Genomic DNA, 13,122 nt, shown 5'->3' on the forward strand with positions numbered 1-13,122 from the left:
CAAACCAGGCTTATACTTGAATTGAGCCAAATTTGGTGTGCGGCGTTTTTTTTGGTAACCTAGAACAGTCCTAGTAAACACCCATTAAAGCTTTATTTGGCAGAATTCGTAAATCGCCACTCTTGTTTGAGTATATAATCGCGGCAGTGGTTTTACACAGGTGGAAACAATAATTTAGTCGGGATTTCGCATTCTGAAAAATGACAACCCTAGTCTCCCAAATCCATGGCTGTCTAGCTCTGGAGAGCAATGAATGTCACGCGAGATATGCAATGTTTCTTAACAACATCAACTAGCGAACAGTTGCAGTTTAGAACGTAAACGACGCCCAATTAAGGTTATTATTCAATTCGATCTGGATGCTGTCACTGTTGCAAATATCCACTCGTTTCTGAACGACCCTGTCTAATTATTCTGCCTAAGCTCACAAACCCGACACACCTATCAAATTCAACCTCCTGCAGTTTTTCATATAACAGGAACACAAATTTTTACAAGCAATATTCGTGATAAAACACTGATGGCAGATTGGTAATTTAAGGCGAATGCAAGCGTTAGAAGAGTATATATGTGTAGGTGGTGTTGTTGTTACTGAGGAACCGGATGGCAGAGTAGGCATGGATTGTAATATTGGCAGACGGGGCCTTTAGCAGCACTTTGATTCAGGACAGCAGCTAGCCGAACTAGAACCGCTATCCCCACTCGATAACGCAACAAGAAACGGATCAATGTCTTCCGCCTGTAGAGAAGATATCACATTACAGAGCCGCCTAATTAGCCTGGCGTTATAATTACCGTAAATACGATATTATATATTTATATATGAGAAAAGAGAGCAGTTCTTTTATGTGCCTAGACACATAGTCAAAGCAGTAATTGCTGGTGCTAATGTTCAAGCGGAAGTATTGGTGTAAATATCTACTCAATGTGAAAATAGCGATTACAATGGCTGTCATAGCTACTTTTGAGAGGAAGTGCAAAATGAAATGTCTGGAAAGTACTCAAATAAATACCGTAGCTGTCAGCTTTTGCCAGCAGACTGCAGGCAAAATATTTCAAAATTACAACATACACCTTCGCGACTAACGCAGGACTGTTGGTGTAGAGCAGGTGTTTCAAAACTAGGGGTCGTTCGCTTATTCTATTACATGAAATACGATCAAGCGCATGCTATTGGCGGCTCAGTTCTGAATATTTTAGTTCATTTTTCAAAACAAAAGAAAACACGACCTCTGAGGAATACGAACCCGGTAAATGATGGCATCAGATTAGTCGAAGCGTCATTTCAAAGCGCCACCTACTATGACGTAAGGTTGGCGTCTGGCCATCACTATGAAGATTAAAGTGTCGGAAGCATAGCAAAATCAATAAGACGGTAATTTTTCCTTCCACGAAAACTACAAGTAACCGGTAGTGCTATGTGTTAACAGTGTAATACATACACTCGGCATGGCCGAATAACTTGTAGATCGCTATCTGTATTTCGCATGTGGCGCAGTATTTCACGTACTTGACTATACTTGATTGGATATAGATAGAAATCGTTCCAAAAGACGTATATACGTTGCTATAGTCTTGATTGAGTTTCCTAATCTAAGGGCGGAGGTAAACGAGTTCATAATTGCTACTACTGGGAACATAGTCGCAAGCTTCACACATAGGTTGTGAGTAGGTTTTGGCGAACGTGCTGACCATTTATTCAGTAAACAGCACACCAAATTGAGAGGTGAGGTCGCGCAACATTTTTAAATTTAAATTTGTGGTAGCAACCATTGAAAGTTTGGAACCCCTGGCGTAGAAGATAGGTTTTAAAATGCATGGCCTGCACCATATGGCGACCATGAAATTTCATTCGCGAATGTGACGAGAGTCTATCCGAATACTACTTTCTACTTGAAAAATACGAAAGGTTTCAAAAACCGTCCAAGTAGCCTATATTACTGGAAATATTAGGCTACAACCGCTTGTGTAAGCACGGAGTCAGACAAAATAGAATCGAAAACTCCGAAAAGTATCAGTATGCCTAGTTGGTTACTGACCCCTCATTGATGAAACAAGATATATCATCATACCTTGGCTGCAACGGAGCAGCATTTCGCCTTCTTGATCTCAAACTCTCCCTGAAACCGCGAGCAATTTATGACTGCCGTCAAATCTCCGTCGACAACGATGGGCTTGTCTTTTGTGAACTTGACGAAGTGGTCGAACTGCAAGGGGAGCCGGTGAAATGATTTTAGACTTGGCACTTGACAGTACAAGGGTTTGAGAGATTGATGCTAAACATAGACCTGTTCTCAGAAATTCAGTCGTCGGCATCACCGCACAGTCCCTAATTTGGTAACTTAGAGCAAGGCTAGGGAGTCCGTGTCACAAAAATTTCCGGTTTAGGAGTCTAGAGCAGTGGTTCTCAACCGCCGGTCCGCGACGACATTCCTGCCGGTCCGTCAGGCATATTAGAATTTTATACTTTGATTTCAAGATGCAATGTTGAAGGCTTGTTCATTGATAAAATAACTAAAACATCAAATTTTAAACTGATTGATAACTTCGTGAGGTAATCTTAGGGCTGGAAACATGTTCGATTTGACATAAACTTCAAGGCGTGTCATTTGACGACAAGCAAGTGACAAGTACGCAGAACAGATACGAGCCTACTCATCGCTAAACAGCACAGTTTGATCATTGGTTTTCGATTCATTCATTTTGTGCAGGACCGTAACGGGGGCACCTCAAACCGCCCAACTGGACAGGGGCCGAGCTTGAATTGGGCTCAAAATTATTTCGCAAATGAACATAAATCATAAATCATAGCATATTTGAAACCTTTTCTAACATTTTTCAATTTCTTTTCGCGCTTTGTACGATTTAGTATCCCTTAATGTCTTGCTTAACCTATTAGGTGCCCTTCTCTGAGAAATACGGAATGATTTATAGGTATTTCGGCATCAGCCATTACCACTCCACGACGTACCAACGCATAATGAAGCTTAGGTTAACATGGGACTCCGAAAAGGTGGGCCAAATATTCGGCCGCGAGAAAACCGCTTCACTCGTGAATGATCGAAAATTTTCACTATTGGCGCGATTAAGCCACGGAAACTCTCTGCTTACGCTGAGTAGAATGGATGTGCTCACAAGTACAGGTGAAAACATCCACCCAACTGTAGGGTCTGGGGGTGAAGCCCCCGGAAGTTTGACTTGTCGCCCTTAGGGCGCCCCAAGACCAGCGTTTTTGGGTTGGGCTGGCGAAGTGCTTTTTCGGCCCGGATTTGCGGATGGCCCGTATAGCTGCTGTAATGTGTTTTCTTGCGGCACGCATTGTATTCGTATAGGTAGTTGCCAGAGTAGCATGTTTCTGGTGGCTGTGGGCAATGAGCAATGTAGCACGAAAAGTTGCTTGGTCCGACTATGATACGGTTCTTCTGTCGATATTGTCGAAGAGAAGAATATTATTAGAATTGGCGTGGTCGGTTAAGCCCACGGCGTTCGGAGCGAAAGACAGTAAAGGTCTCTCGGCGGTAGCACGTTTATATGTACAAGGCTATTTTACCTCGACTCGGCAGACTCACTACCATAAAATCACATGGATGCCATCATGAATAATAATTAAATACGATCAAAACCCTCTAAATTTCACTCTCTAGCACCATATAATTGCAAAAAAACGGTTGCATACTCTACATTTTGGCTTCATTTCAATTTTGAAAGTTCACCGGTCCGCCAGACATTTTTTGAAATTTTACCGGTCCGCGAGGTGAAAAAGGTTGAGAACCACTGGTCTAGAGTCAAGAAATTTGATGGCAGAGTCAGAGTTTTGAGTTAAAATAAGTGACGAGTCGCACTCCACTAGAAACTTTAACTTAACTAGTGGCATGGGCGCTGAACTGATTTTCCGTAGGTATGCGAGCTCGATGACGTCACAAAAAAGTGACGTAACAATGTGGTGGAGTTGATTAATAAGGCTGTGTAAATGCTAAATAACCCGCCACCGTTTTGAAACGCGAAGCCCCGTCTTTTTAATATGGTCATTCTGACGCTAATATTCAGTTATAATTCAATAAAGAAAGTGTTGCACGCGACAAATTAGCGAAAAGCGTGTTGTCAATTAGCGAGATTCGTCTGTGCACTGCACAAGTGCACCCAAACGCACAATGTAACGCGACGCGATCTCTCGCTGAGATGGTCACGAAATTAAGTCATTGCTTGCCGCGCCCTCGGCAATCGTTGCTGGCCTGATTTATCGGGTCTCCAACGAGCCTGGTTCCGCTAGCTTGAAGAATCGCGTCTGCATTGGCCTGGTGCGCACGATATCATCGCTGGCCCTGCATGCCTTGGCTCATATCTCTCTATGTCTTGGAGACAATGCCGGTAAGTGTATGCTCATTGGCGATTGTGATTAAAGAGTAACATTGCGCAGCTGAATGACATCGAATGTATGCAAACTTGTGCGAGCGTTTTCGCTAATACTTAGACATCATCAAAACATGGATGCGTGTCTACTATCAAGGTTCGAGTTATCATAGCTGAGAAAGGTTTAAACCACCTGAAATCGGTGCCATTATAAAATAGATTCCATAAAAACTCTGACATCTTGACATGCGCAAATCGTCGCCGAGGCTAGGTAATACACGTTGATAAGCGCGCCGTCACGAAGTCGTCATTATCTTTACTCGGTTTTGTCGAAAATTTACACGATAGGATGTGGCGATTCACCAGGACCGCTTTCGATATTCACAACACATGCGTTCCTGCATGAAAAATGGATCAAAACTAACCAACATTTGATGATATTCGCAGAAGATGAAAAATTGTTGGGTTCAATGCATTTAGACTACCGACGTCCCACTGCAAAGCAATATAGCGAACAGACAATCCGTGATATTGAATAGGCCAGGAGGTTGTTGCTAGATGCCAGCATACGAAAACGATTGAGACACTGTGCCCACAATGCAGGCGCACACAGCCACTAAGAATTCTAGAAAACGTTGCTATTCTATCACACTTTACTTGCAACTCGTCTTCATATCCCGTGACGTCCCCGTTATACATGATCTCCGATTTCTCTCGTTTCACGCCAGGCGGGAGCTTGAAGAGCCTGTACTCTGCCGATACGAATTTCGCATCACCTGCGGGAGCGAGACGAAAGATTGTCACAAAAGTGAAGTAATACGATGGCGTAAATCGTGTGTGTGTGTGTTGTTCTCAAGTTTTCGTGGTGTATCAGCGTCTGCAATCATTTCACACTTTTTGATTATTCCCGAGCTGCCAATTTCAGACACAGCCCAATTTCATTCTAGCCGAGTGGTTTTTAACCTTTACGAACCTGGCGAACGCGTGCGATAATCTGCTAGCTTTAGGATAATCCCAACTTTCTGCCGAATCACAGTAATACTACACATTACATATCGAGGACCAAAACAGCACCTTGTCCAGCCCCCGCAAAATGCCGGCATTGGGTTCCACAGGGTGCTCATCTTCGCGCCCCAGATCCCCCTTCATCTGCAGATAACTTCATCACTATCCTTTAATCATAACATTCATAAACACACACTCTCTTACCGCAGCGAATCAAGTCTGGCATTGCCCGATTAACAAACGAGATAGAATGCGTCACTTATTTCCTTACAAAGAAAGTGTGTTTAACTAGGGCGGGGCGCGAAAAATTCATAAGTCAGGGGATTAATTTTTTCAAAATTATTGGTGCTTTTAGCATATTCTTATACTCTGCAGACATGATTAGATTGAATATTCATGGCATGTATTGTAATTGTACAGTACATCTAAAGGCAATGTTCAGGCCACACAGAGAACACAACGGTATTCGATAATTTCTCGTCGGTTAGCTTCGTGATTTACGAAGAATTTTGGGCCCCGCCAGCTTTCCCTCCATAATGAATAGGCAAGGTCATTTAATAATTGCGTAAATGTAAGACTGGTTAGCCGAGCTCACTCTCGAACTGCTGTATCCATTGAGCAACACAAATATACCCGTGTAAACCCGATCTTATTTGCAACACTTCGGCACCACGTTTGTGACGTCACTTTTAAGACGTATTTCTCACAGATGACTGCACCATGTAAATGGGCCTAATAACGTTGCTTAGCTACGCAAGTACATATGTGAATAGCGTAATTGTCAGGAAAAGCTTCACTCACCTGTCGGTCGCTCACGTACCCGTGTTGAAAAATAGCACAGACTGAGTTATAGGCTAATGATTTCATTTCATTTTCAATTCAGTTTGAATTTTTTTCTTGTGCGCAGCTTAGATTTTTTGTGCGCAGAGACCGTGTCAGCAATGTGCAATTGCGAACGCGCGCAGCTTAGCCGGAAAAGTGGCCGCCAGTCACCTCATACATATGTAATTTAAAACCGAAGAGAAAGTTAAAATTAATTGCTTTACCTACTACTTCTTTCAATTCTGGTTTGGTCACTTCCACCACCTTCGCACTAACGATCCGCGGCAACTCAAATCCAATTTCCTTCGCCAAAGAGAAGAGTTCTTTCCAATGCAGAGCTCCACTGATGCATTCACCTATTTTCGGTGAGGAATTGAAAATAACGTACCCTTCCTCATATGGAACAGCGCTTCATATTTTAACGGCGTATCACTATGAAAACAAGATCTTACTTAATTAATAGATGAATTGTAGTATTACATATATTATTCAATTGTATGTAAATGAGAGCAATTTATTAGCAAAATACTTATCGGTGAACTAGCGCGCACACTGAACACTCTTGAAATATAATATTTACTTCTATTACAAGCAGATTTGGTTTACGTCAGAAGGCAATAATAAGCATACCATATTACCGTATGCCCGTTTAGGTTGAGTTGAGTTTAACACATATATTTTATCCTCGTGTGCCACAACTATGTTGGCGCCGCTGTATACACAGTGTTTCCGATGTCACAAATCCACAAGGCGAGCTCACCCCAAAGCACTTTGTGGCTCTTTATCTCATCCGAGAGCACTCTGTCCGAATATATGTCGCTAAAGTACAGTTCGCCACCGTTTTTCAACACCCGAAACGCTTCTTTCAAGACAGCTCTTTTGTCTTTGCAAAGATTTATAACGCAATTCGATCTGGAAAATACAAAAAGCAAATTTCGATAAAATAACAGTCAACACACGTTAGCCCAAAATCCAAAGTTGAACCTAATACGAACTTTAACCCACAGTATCGCATGAGATTATTTGAAATATCACTACAACGCTCTACTATAAAAGGTATGCGATAAAACAAAGGAATTCCTTGTTCAGGGTCAAACCCAAATCATTTTAGGACATCCGTGAAAAACAGCTTGTGTCAAAATAGTGAGGCATTTAAAATTATCAAGTCAGGTTAGCTTGTGTAGAGCGTTAGGGTTAACTTTGGGAATTTTGAATTAATTGCTATCATGACACTCGTTATTGTGAATGCTTGACTATTACAATACTCACAACGTGCTTCACTCCAAAATCTGCAAGGAGTTGAATAGACAGCAAGCAATACAAAAGTGTCAATTCAATAGAATCGGCTACTTATGATAAGTAATCTCTTTATCACCAGCTGAAGTCAGTTCACATACATTATAATATCGATCGTAGAATCTCGGATTCCGGCACTCTTAAGGTCCTCGATATATCCTTTGACAAATTTCACATTCGATTCTTTAAAGCCAAATAACTCCCGGTGATATTCGACGTACTCATTCGCGGTATCAAGTTGTTCGTCTGTCATATCGACACCTGTCACAAACCCGTTTTCCCCGACTAATTTTGCGAGCGCATAGCAGTCGCGGCCACTACCGCTTCCTAAGTCTGTCAAAATATGTTGCGTCAAATTTTCATTTTACACGAGCATACAGGTAATTTTGTATCACAGGCCTACCCAAGATGCTCATCCCTTCCAGGCATTCGGGAACGACTAGTCCACATCCGTAGTACTTAATCACAACATCATCATGGATCAACTTCATAGCGTCCCTTACATGCTTTTTCAGTCTAGTAGCAGGCGTCGTACACGCCGATGTCTGTAAATCATCGGACGTTTTCAATCTCTTCCCTGTAAGAAGCCACAGATTCACAAACGTTTCACAGCAGAATTGAATCCATATAACGACTAGCGATCAAACCATCGTCAAGGTGGGCATATTTCTATTCCGTGATCCAATCTGTCTTCAATAATTGAATCAACATGCCATGTTCCTAGGTCTGTTACATAAGCTACATCTTCATTGAGGTTTTGGAGTTAATCGATATCTTTCACTGTGTCAGCTTGTTTCATAAAAGGGATCATAGCATACTTCAAACTGGGTGAAAGTTTGGGTCCAATACAACTATACAATAATTTTATCCGGATACGGTAGATGAACTCTTAAAACTTCAAAATTTTTGAACAGGGATGCAATTACCAGCCGAAGAGTAGGTACTTTTTACTGTTAATCTCTATGGAATAGGTAGATGAAATTCTTTCGATCATATCTAATGTAAATTTATGAAATAATTAACTGTAGCGACGTGAACAATGATTCACTACTAGTAGAATGCTACTTCAGCTGCACAGAACAATATCTAGCTGTTAAAACATTTCCTTGCGATAGTACATGAACTGACAATTTAATTTTAACATGAACTGCACTAACCGTTCACAGACAGATCTGTACTTACCATAATAGTCTTTCACATCTTGTCTTATATCAGATTTCACAGGTTCTGCAGGGCAGCATGACATTTTATGTGCGTGCGACGAATAAGGTAGTAGCCTATACAACTATTCTGTGGGACAACAACATGTTGATCCTTCTCACAAAATTTTAGTGTATTCAATATATCAATATCATAATATTGATTAGGGCAGTGTTTTTCAACCGGTCTTCTATCAAAGATCCTAAGTGTTATGCAATAAATTTGCTAGCCATGTGACGATGATCGTTTCTACTCAATTACTGGCGCAGTCTTCCCCGAGAACTCATAACACATATTGGTTGAAAAATACTGCCCAAGGCACAAAATAATACATCACACAAGACACAACACCATAGATCAGGATCATGCAAATAAAAATGTTGCAAATTTTCATTTCATTTTGTTCACGATTTACAGCAGGGATCCAGCAATATTCACATGCACAACTTTGTACAAATTCTTTAACAAAAACAGTGATATTTCATCTCGTGAAAAAGTTTATTATCAAAAATTGACTATAGTCATCAAAAGTTAACAGTGCAGAGTATCAAATGCATTGCAATTAGACTGTTCAAAATGGTGAGAGAAAGTATTTACAGCAACTATGACTGCATTTGTGCATTACGCTGCAACACTAATCGATCAATACAATCAATACATCATCAAAGACATGCCTTCTAATAGGATGCCGTAAAAAGTTGTAGAACAGTGTCAAGCAAGCAGCACTTGTAAATGAGGATAATATTCCCTTAATGCATATTACCAACATGATTGTTATTTGATACGAAATCACAGTAGGTAAAATATTTCAAAAAATTGTGTCTTAGCAGCCTACAGTCCAGTGAAATGCAAAAGGTTTCCCATCCAAATCAAGTAAATAATTCTGGTATGCTACTAGGCATGATTTTCAAATGATTGAGGTATCAAGGCACAGCATCAATACCTACGTAACATCAGACACAAACATTATGGGACAAGATCTTTGTGACAAAATCATGATATCAAGTTTTCACATAAAATTGCTAACGTATTGAACAATAAAATGAAGATGATCAGGCAGCACAAACTTGCAGAACAGTGTGAATATAGCAATTGATTCATTTCACACTGTCACTCAAAGATGCAATGAAACGAATTCTTCATGTACTTGACAGGGTAATTATCCAATTATCAATATTTAGTTCACGTTACATTTCGAATGTAAAGGTAGTAGCAGTTCCAGAGAAAATATACCAATTACTTTGATATCAAACCAACAGTATTAAAAGTAATAGTGGCATCTAGGTTATTCATCATCATTATAAAGGCTTGAAGAAGAACGAGTCGATTTTTGTGTTAAAGATGCCTTCGAATTTAGCCCAAAATGATAGCACTCACGTAAAATACATGATCTTTTCAAGTTAGCTATCAAACAAGTCTACAATCACCTACTAATGTGACACCTACAAACAGTGTGTTCGAAAGTTTCAATATACTGTAAGACAAAAGAGTACAAGCATTGCTCATCTTCTCAACTCAAACACGTTTTATGCCATCTTGTAAATAACCAACAGCTGACTGAGTGATTTTCACGAAATGTTACAAAAATCTTACAAGTCCGTGTCTTTTAGGGTGGTGTAGGCATGTTGTCTATAAATAGAGTCTTTCTACGTATTTTCGAGAACTCAAGAACGGTCTTCCTCCGATGGTGCTGGATTATTTTAGCAATTTATCTATATGCTCTGTCAGTTTGCCGATATTTTAAGAGGCCACATCGGTCTGGCCTACGGGACTTAGCTGTGTTGTGTTTTGGTTGGCGAGATAGCATAGTGGTTCGTTTAACAGCTACTACCCCAGTGGTTTACGTGTTTCAGATCCAACTTCACTATTCCTACTTATGTTTCGGAGTTCAACCTAAACCCTACACTAGTTATCGTTACAATGTAGTCTCACATGCATCAGTATTTTCCCAATGACTTGCCTCCTGTATTTGACCATTCCTTTGCTAAAAGTGTACACTGTACGTACGTGTACACAGTGTACAGTACACTTCCACAATACTTGGTTTTCGTCCAAGGGTAGCATCCATATACACATACTCTCTTCCATCAACAACCTCACAACTATGCTGGTTTGGTTATTTGTAACTCAATACAAACATCCATACCGTAGCACATCTTTTAAAAAATCACTCCTGCACCTCCTCTCCTCATATTAACACCTCATCCCAAATTTGCATTGTTTGTATTATGTTGCAGAAAACGGCTATGTATCCTAACTAGGGCTGGGCAAAATCGAGTACCTGAGTGATTCGATTCTGAATCACGTAATATGCTTCGAGTCGAGTCGAGTAATCGAGTATCACTCATTATGACGTCACAACAGGATGTAGTATGTCGAAGTCCAAATATGAACCTTTTATGCCACCACAAAGAACGTAATGCCTGTTATCCATCACATTAAAGATGCTTTGCTATTTTTTCGACCATACCGATTTCATTGCACTTCTTAACAATTTTGCTGGATGATCATGACTTCGGAAATGTGTTATTTCCAATAACGTTCGTAGCTTTGTACTGTGCCTGGTGTACTATAACACGGCCAATCAAGGTTTCACGGCTTCCTCAGTGGGAAATAGTATCAAAACTATAATTCTCGTCAGTAAATTAACTTTCAGTTGCGAGGACCGTATAATTTCAGTACTCGAAAAAATCGTCTTTTACTACTCGACTCGAATCGTTAAAATTACTACTCGATTCAGATTCGAGTACTCGAATCATTTTGCCCAGCCCTAATCCTAACCAAATTGTTAAATGGTGTGATCAGATAGGTTGACCGTAACCAGTGTCATGTCGATCAAACCTTGTCCTACAAACCTTTCTATGAGTGTTTAAGGCAATTTTTTTTTTCATATTTCCAATCTGAAAACCTGCATTGTACCATACGTTCATACCCAAGTCTATAATTCCGTAGCAGCTCATATTCACGCAAACATTAAAGTGGTGTCTTGAAATTATTCCAATTCTGGTTAGAAACGGGTAGGTAGAAGGTCACGTGGTTCTGTTCACACAGTATTGTCGCCCATATGAAATATCTCAACACACTAAATATGGCCCATCAAAGCGTTTGAAACTGATGTTTCACAATCTAGCATTTACCTATCATATCGTAATCTAGCAGCCCATGGCGTGTCTTAATCTGGAAAGGTGGACTTTTTCTTAGCTTTACACCTGTTTTAGCAGACCACTGTTGAGACCTTCTGGACAAAAGACGTGTAAGAAATTTTCCGCTTTTTAGTAGTAGGCCTATTTATATTTCTCTTTTACTTCATCATACTTTGAGTTCTACTTAGTTTCAGTTCTTTTGTCTGGAGAACATGCATGTCGAAGTATAAAAGCAAGTGTAGTAATGCCTCTATTTTCCGAAAATAAAGTTAACACTATATGGCTTTTTCAAGATCAGCCATATATTTTTATTAACGTCAACTAATCGCGCAAAATGTTAACACCGTATCCGACACCACTTCTCCGTGTTGCTCTTAGACCAAACTACGGGAATCATAATATGGGGGAGGGCGCCATTCCCACATTAATGCTAGATGCGCACGCATGCTTATGCTGTGTAAGTGCGAGTCAAGCTCAGAGCAGCGAGTCACTAAACATTCACAAACGGAAAACTGGATATTACGAGCAAATTTTTGAGATCGGTGCATGCTGATTTAGTGACAGCGCCATGCATAGAGTGGCCCGAAGTTGAAATGCAGAGAATTTCAAATAAAGATGTTATAATGACGTGGAAAATTGTAATCGATGAAAAAGGTTCACAGTCCAGAACCTACCAAGGTTCGTTTGTGAAAGTGAACCTCTAAATTTCCGAGGTTCACACACAAAACGCGAACGTGAACTACTCACACAATCCCTACTAAATACGGTTGTTGTTATTAGGGCAAGTTTTTAGTACTTCTGCAACTTTTTTACAGCTTCCAGGAGCTTCCTAAATACTCAGAATACATGTAGTATGGTGTTTTAGGCTGTTTGAAGAAGTCTCATAAAGCAAATCTTACTATTTTTTCATTCAATTGTTACCGTAACTATTATCAAGTATTGCGCAAAATGTGAAGATGTAATTTAAAATGCTACATGACATAAAACTATTTCTAGCATGGTTCTCTTTGATTTGCTCAACAAAGAGCTATGTGATGGATCAGCTGCATCATAATGTAACCTGTGACGCAATGGCTTGCAAGCTAGAAGTTCAAAAACCATCGCCAAGCACGACAGTGCCTCAACTACATATGAATATATCGCTTGATTGATCAACTGTCGTTAAAATTTAAGGTCATTTCCCATGTGACGGAGGCGAGACCGCCGATAATTACATTTTCACTGGGTCACCTTTTCAGGCCATTGATTTTGTTAAAGTCGCCAAAACTGGGATTTGCTGCTATGCCTTTCGTCAAGTTCGCAGACC

General features: G+C 40.3%; 1 protein-coding gene across 1 annotated transcript; it reads right to left on the bottom strand.

The window, feature by feature from the left end:
- Positions 1 to 488: 488 nt before the first annotated feature.
- On the bottom strand, positions 489 to 10,915 carry LOC145456648 (arsenite methyltransferase-like). Its single transcript, XM_080334738.1, has 8 exons — positions 8,656 to 10,915; positions 7,877 to 8,050; positions 7,575 to 7,806; positions 6,938 to 7,089; positions 6,402 to 6,533; positions 5,008 to 5,126; positions 2,073 to 2,207; positions 489 to 739 (listed from the first exon to the last, which is right to left on the bottom strand). Exons 1-8 carry the CDS (start codon positions 8,717 to 8,719, stop codon positions 647 to 649), a joined length of 1,101 nt encoding a protein of 366 aa, XP_080190864.1. The 5' UTR covers positions 8,720 to 10,915; the 3' UTR covers positions 489 to 646.
- Positions 10,916 to 13,122: the final 2,207 nt, after the last annotated feature.

This window comes from Botryllus schlosseri, chromosome 15 (genome assembly GCF_051294905.1).
Source record: "Botryllus schlosseri isolate E-star chromosome 15, Bs_hap1, whole genome shotgun sequence".
Taxonomy (NCBI): domain Eukaryota; kingdom Metazoa; phylum Chordata; class Ascidiacea; order Stolidobranchia; family Styelidae; genus Botryllus; species Botryllus schlosseri.

Bases quoted from the DNA above. Each gene is read 5' to 3' on its own strand.
- LOC145456648 (XM_080334738.1), bottom strand. From the start codon at position 8,719: ATGTCATGCTGCCCTGCAGAACCTGTGAAATCTGATATAAGACAAGAT. The intron at 7,807-7,876 runs GTAGGCCTGTGA...ATATTTTGACAG, and splicing joins GGAAGGGATGAGCATCTTGG to ACTTAGGAAGCGGTAGTGGC. The intron at 6,534-6,937 runs GTGAGCTCGCCT...CACCGAAAATAG, and splicing joins GAGCCACAAAGTGCTTTGGG to GTGAATGCATCAGTGGAGCT.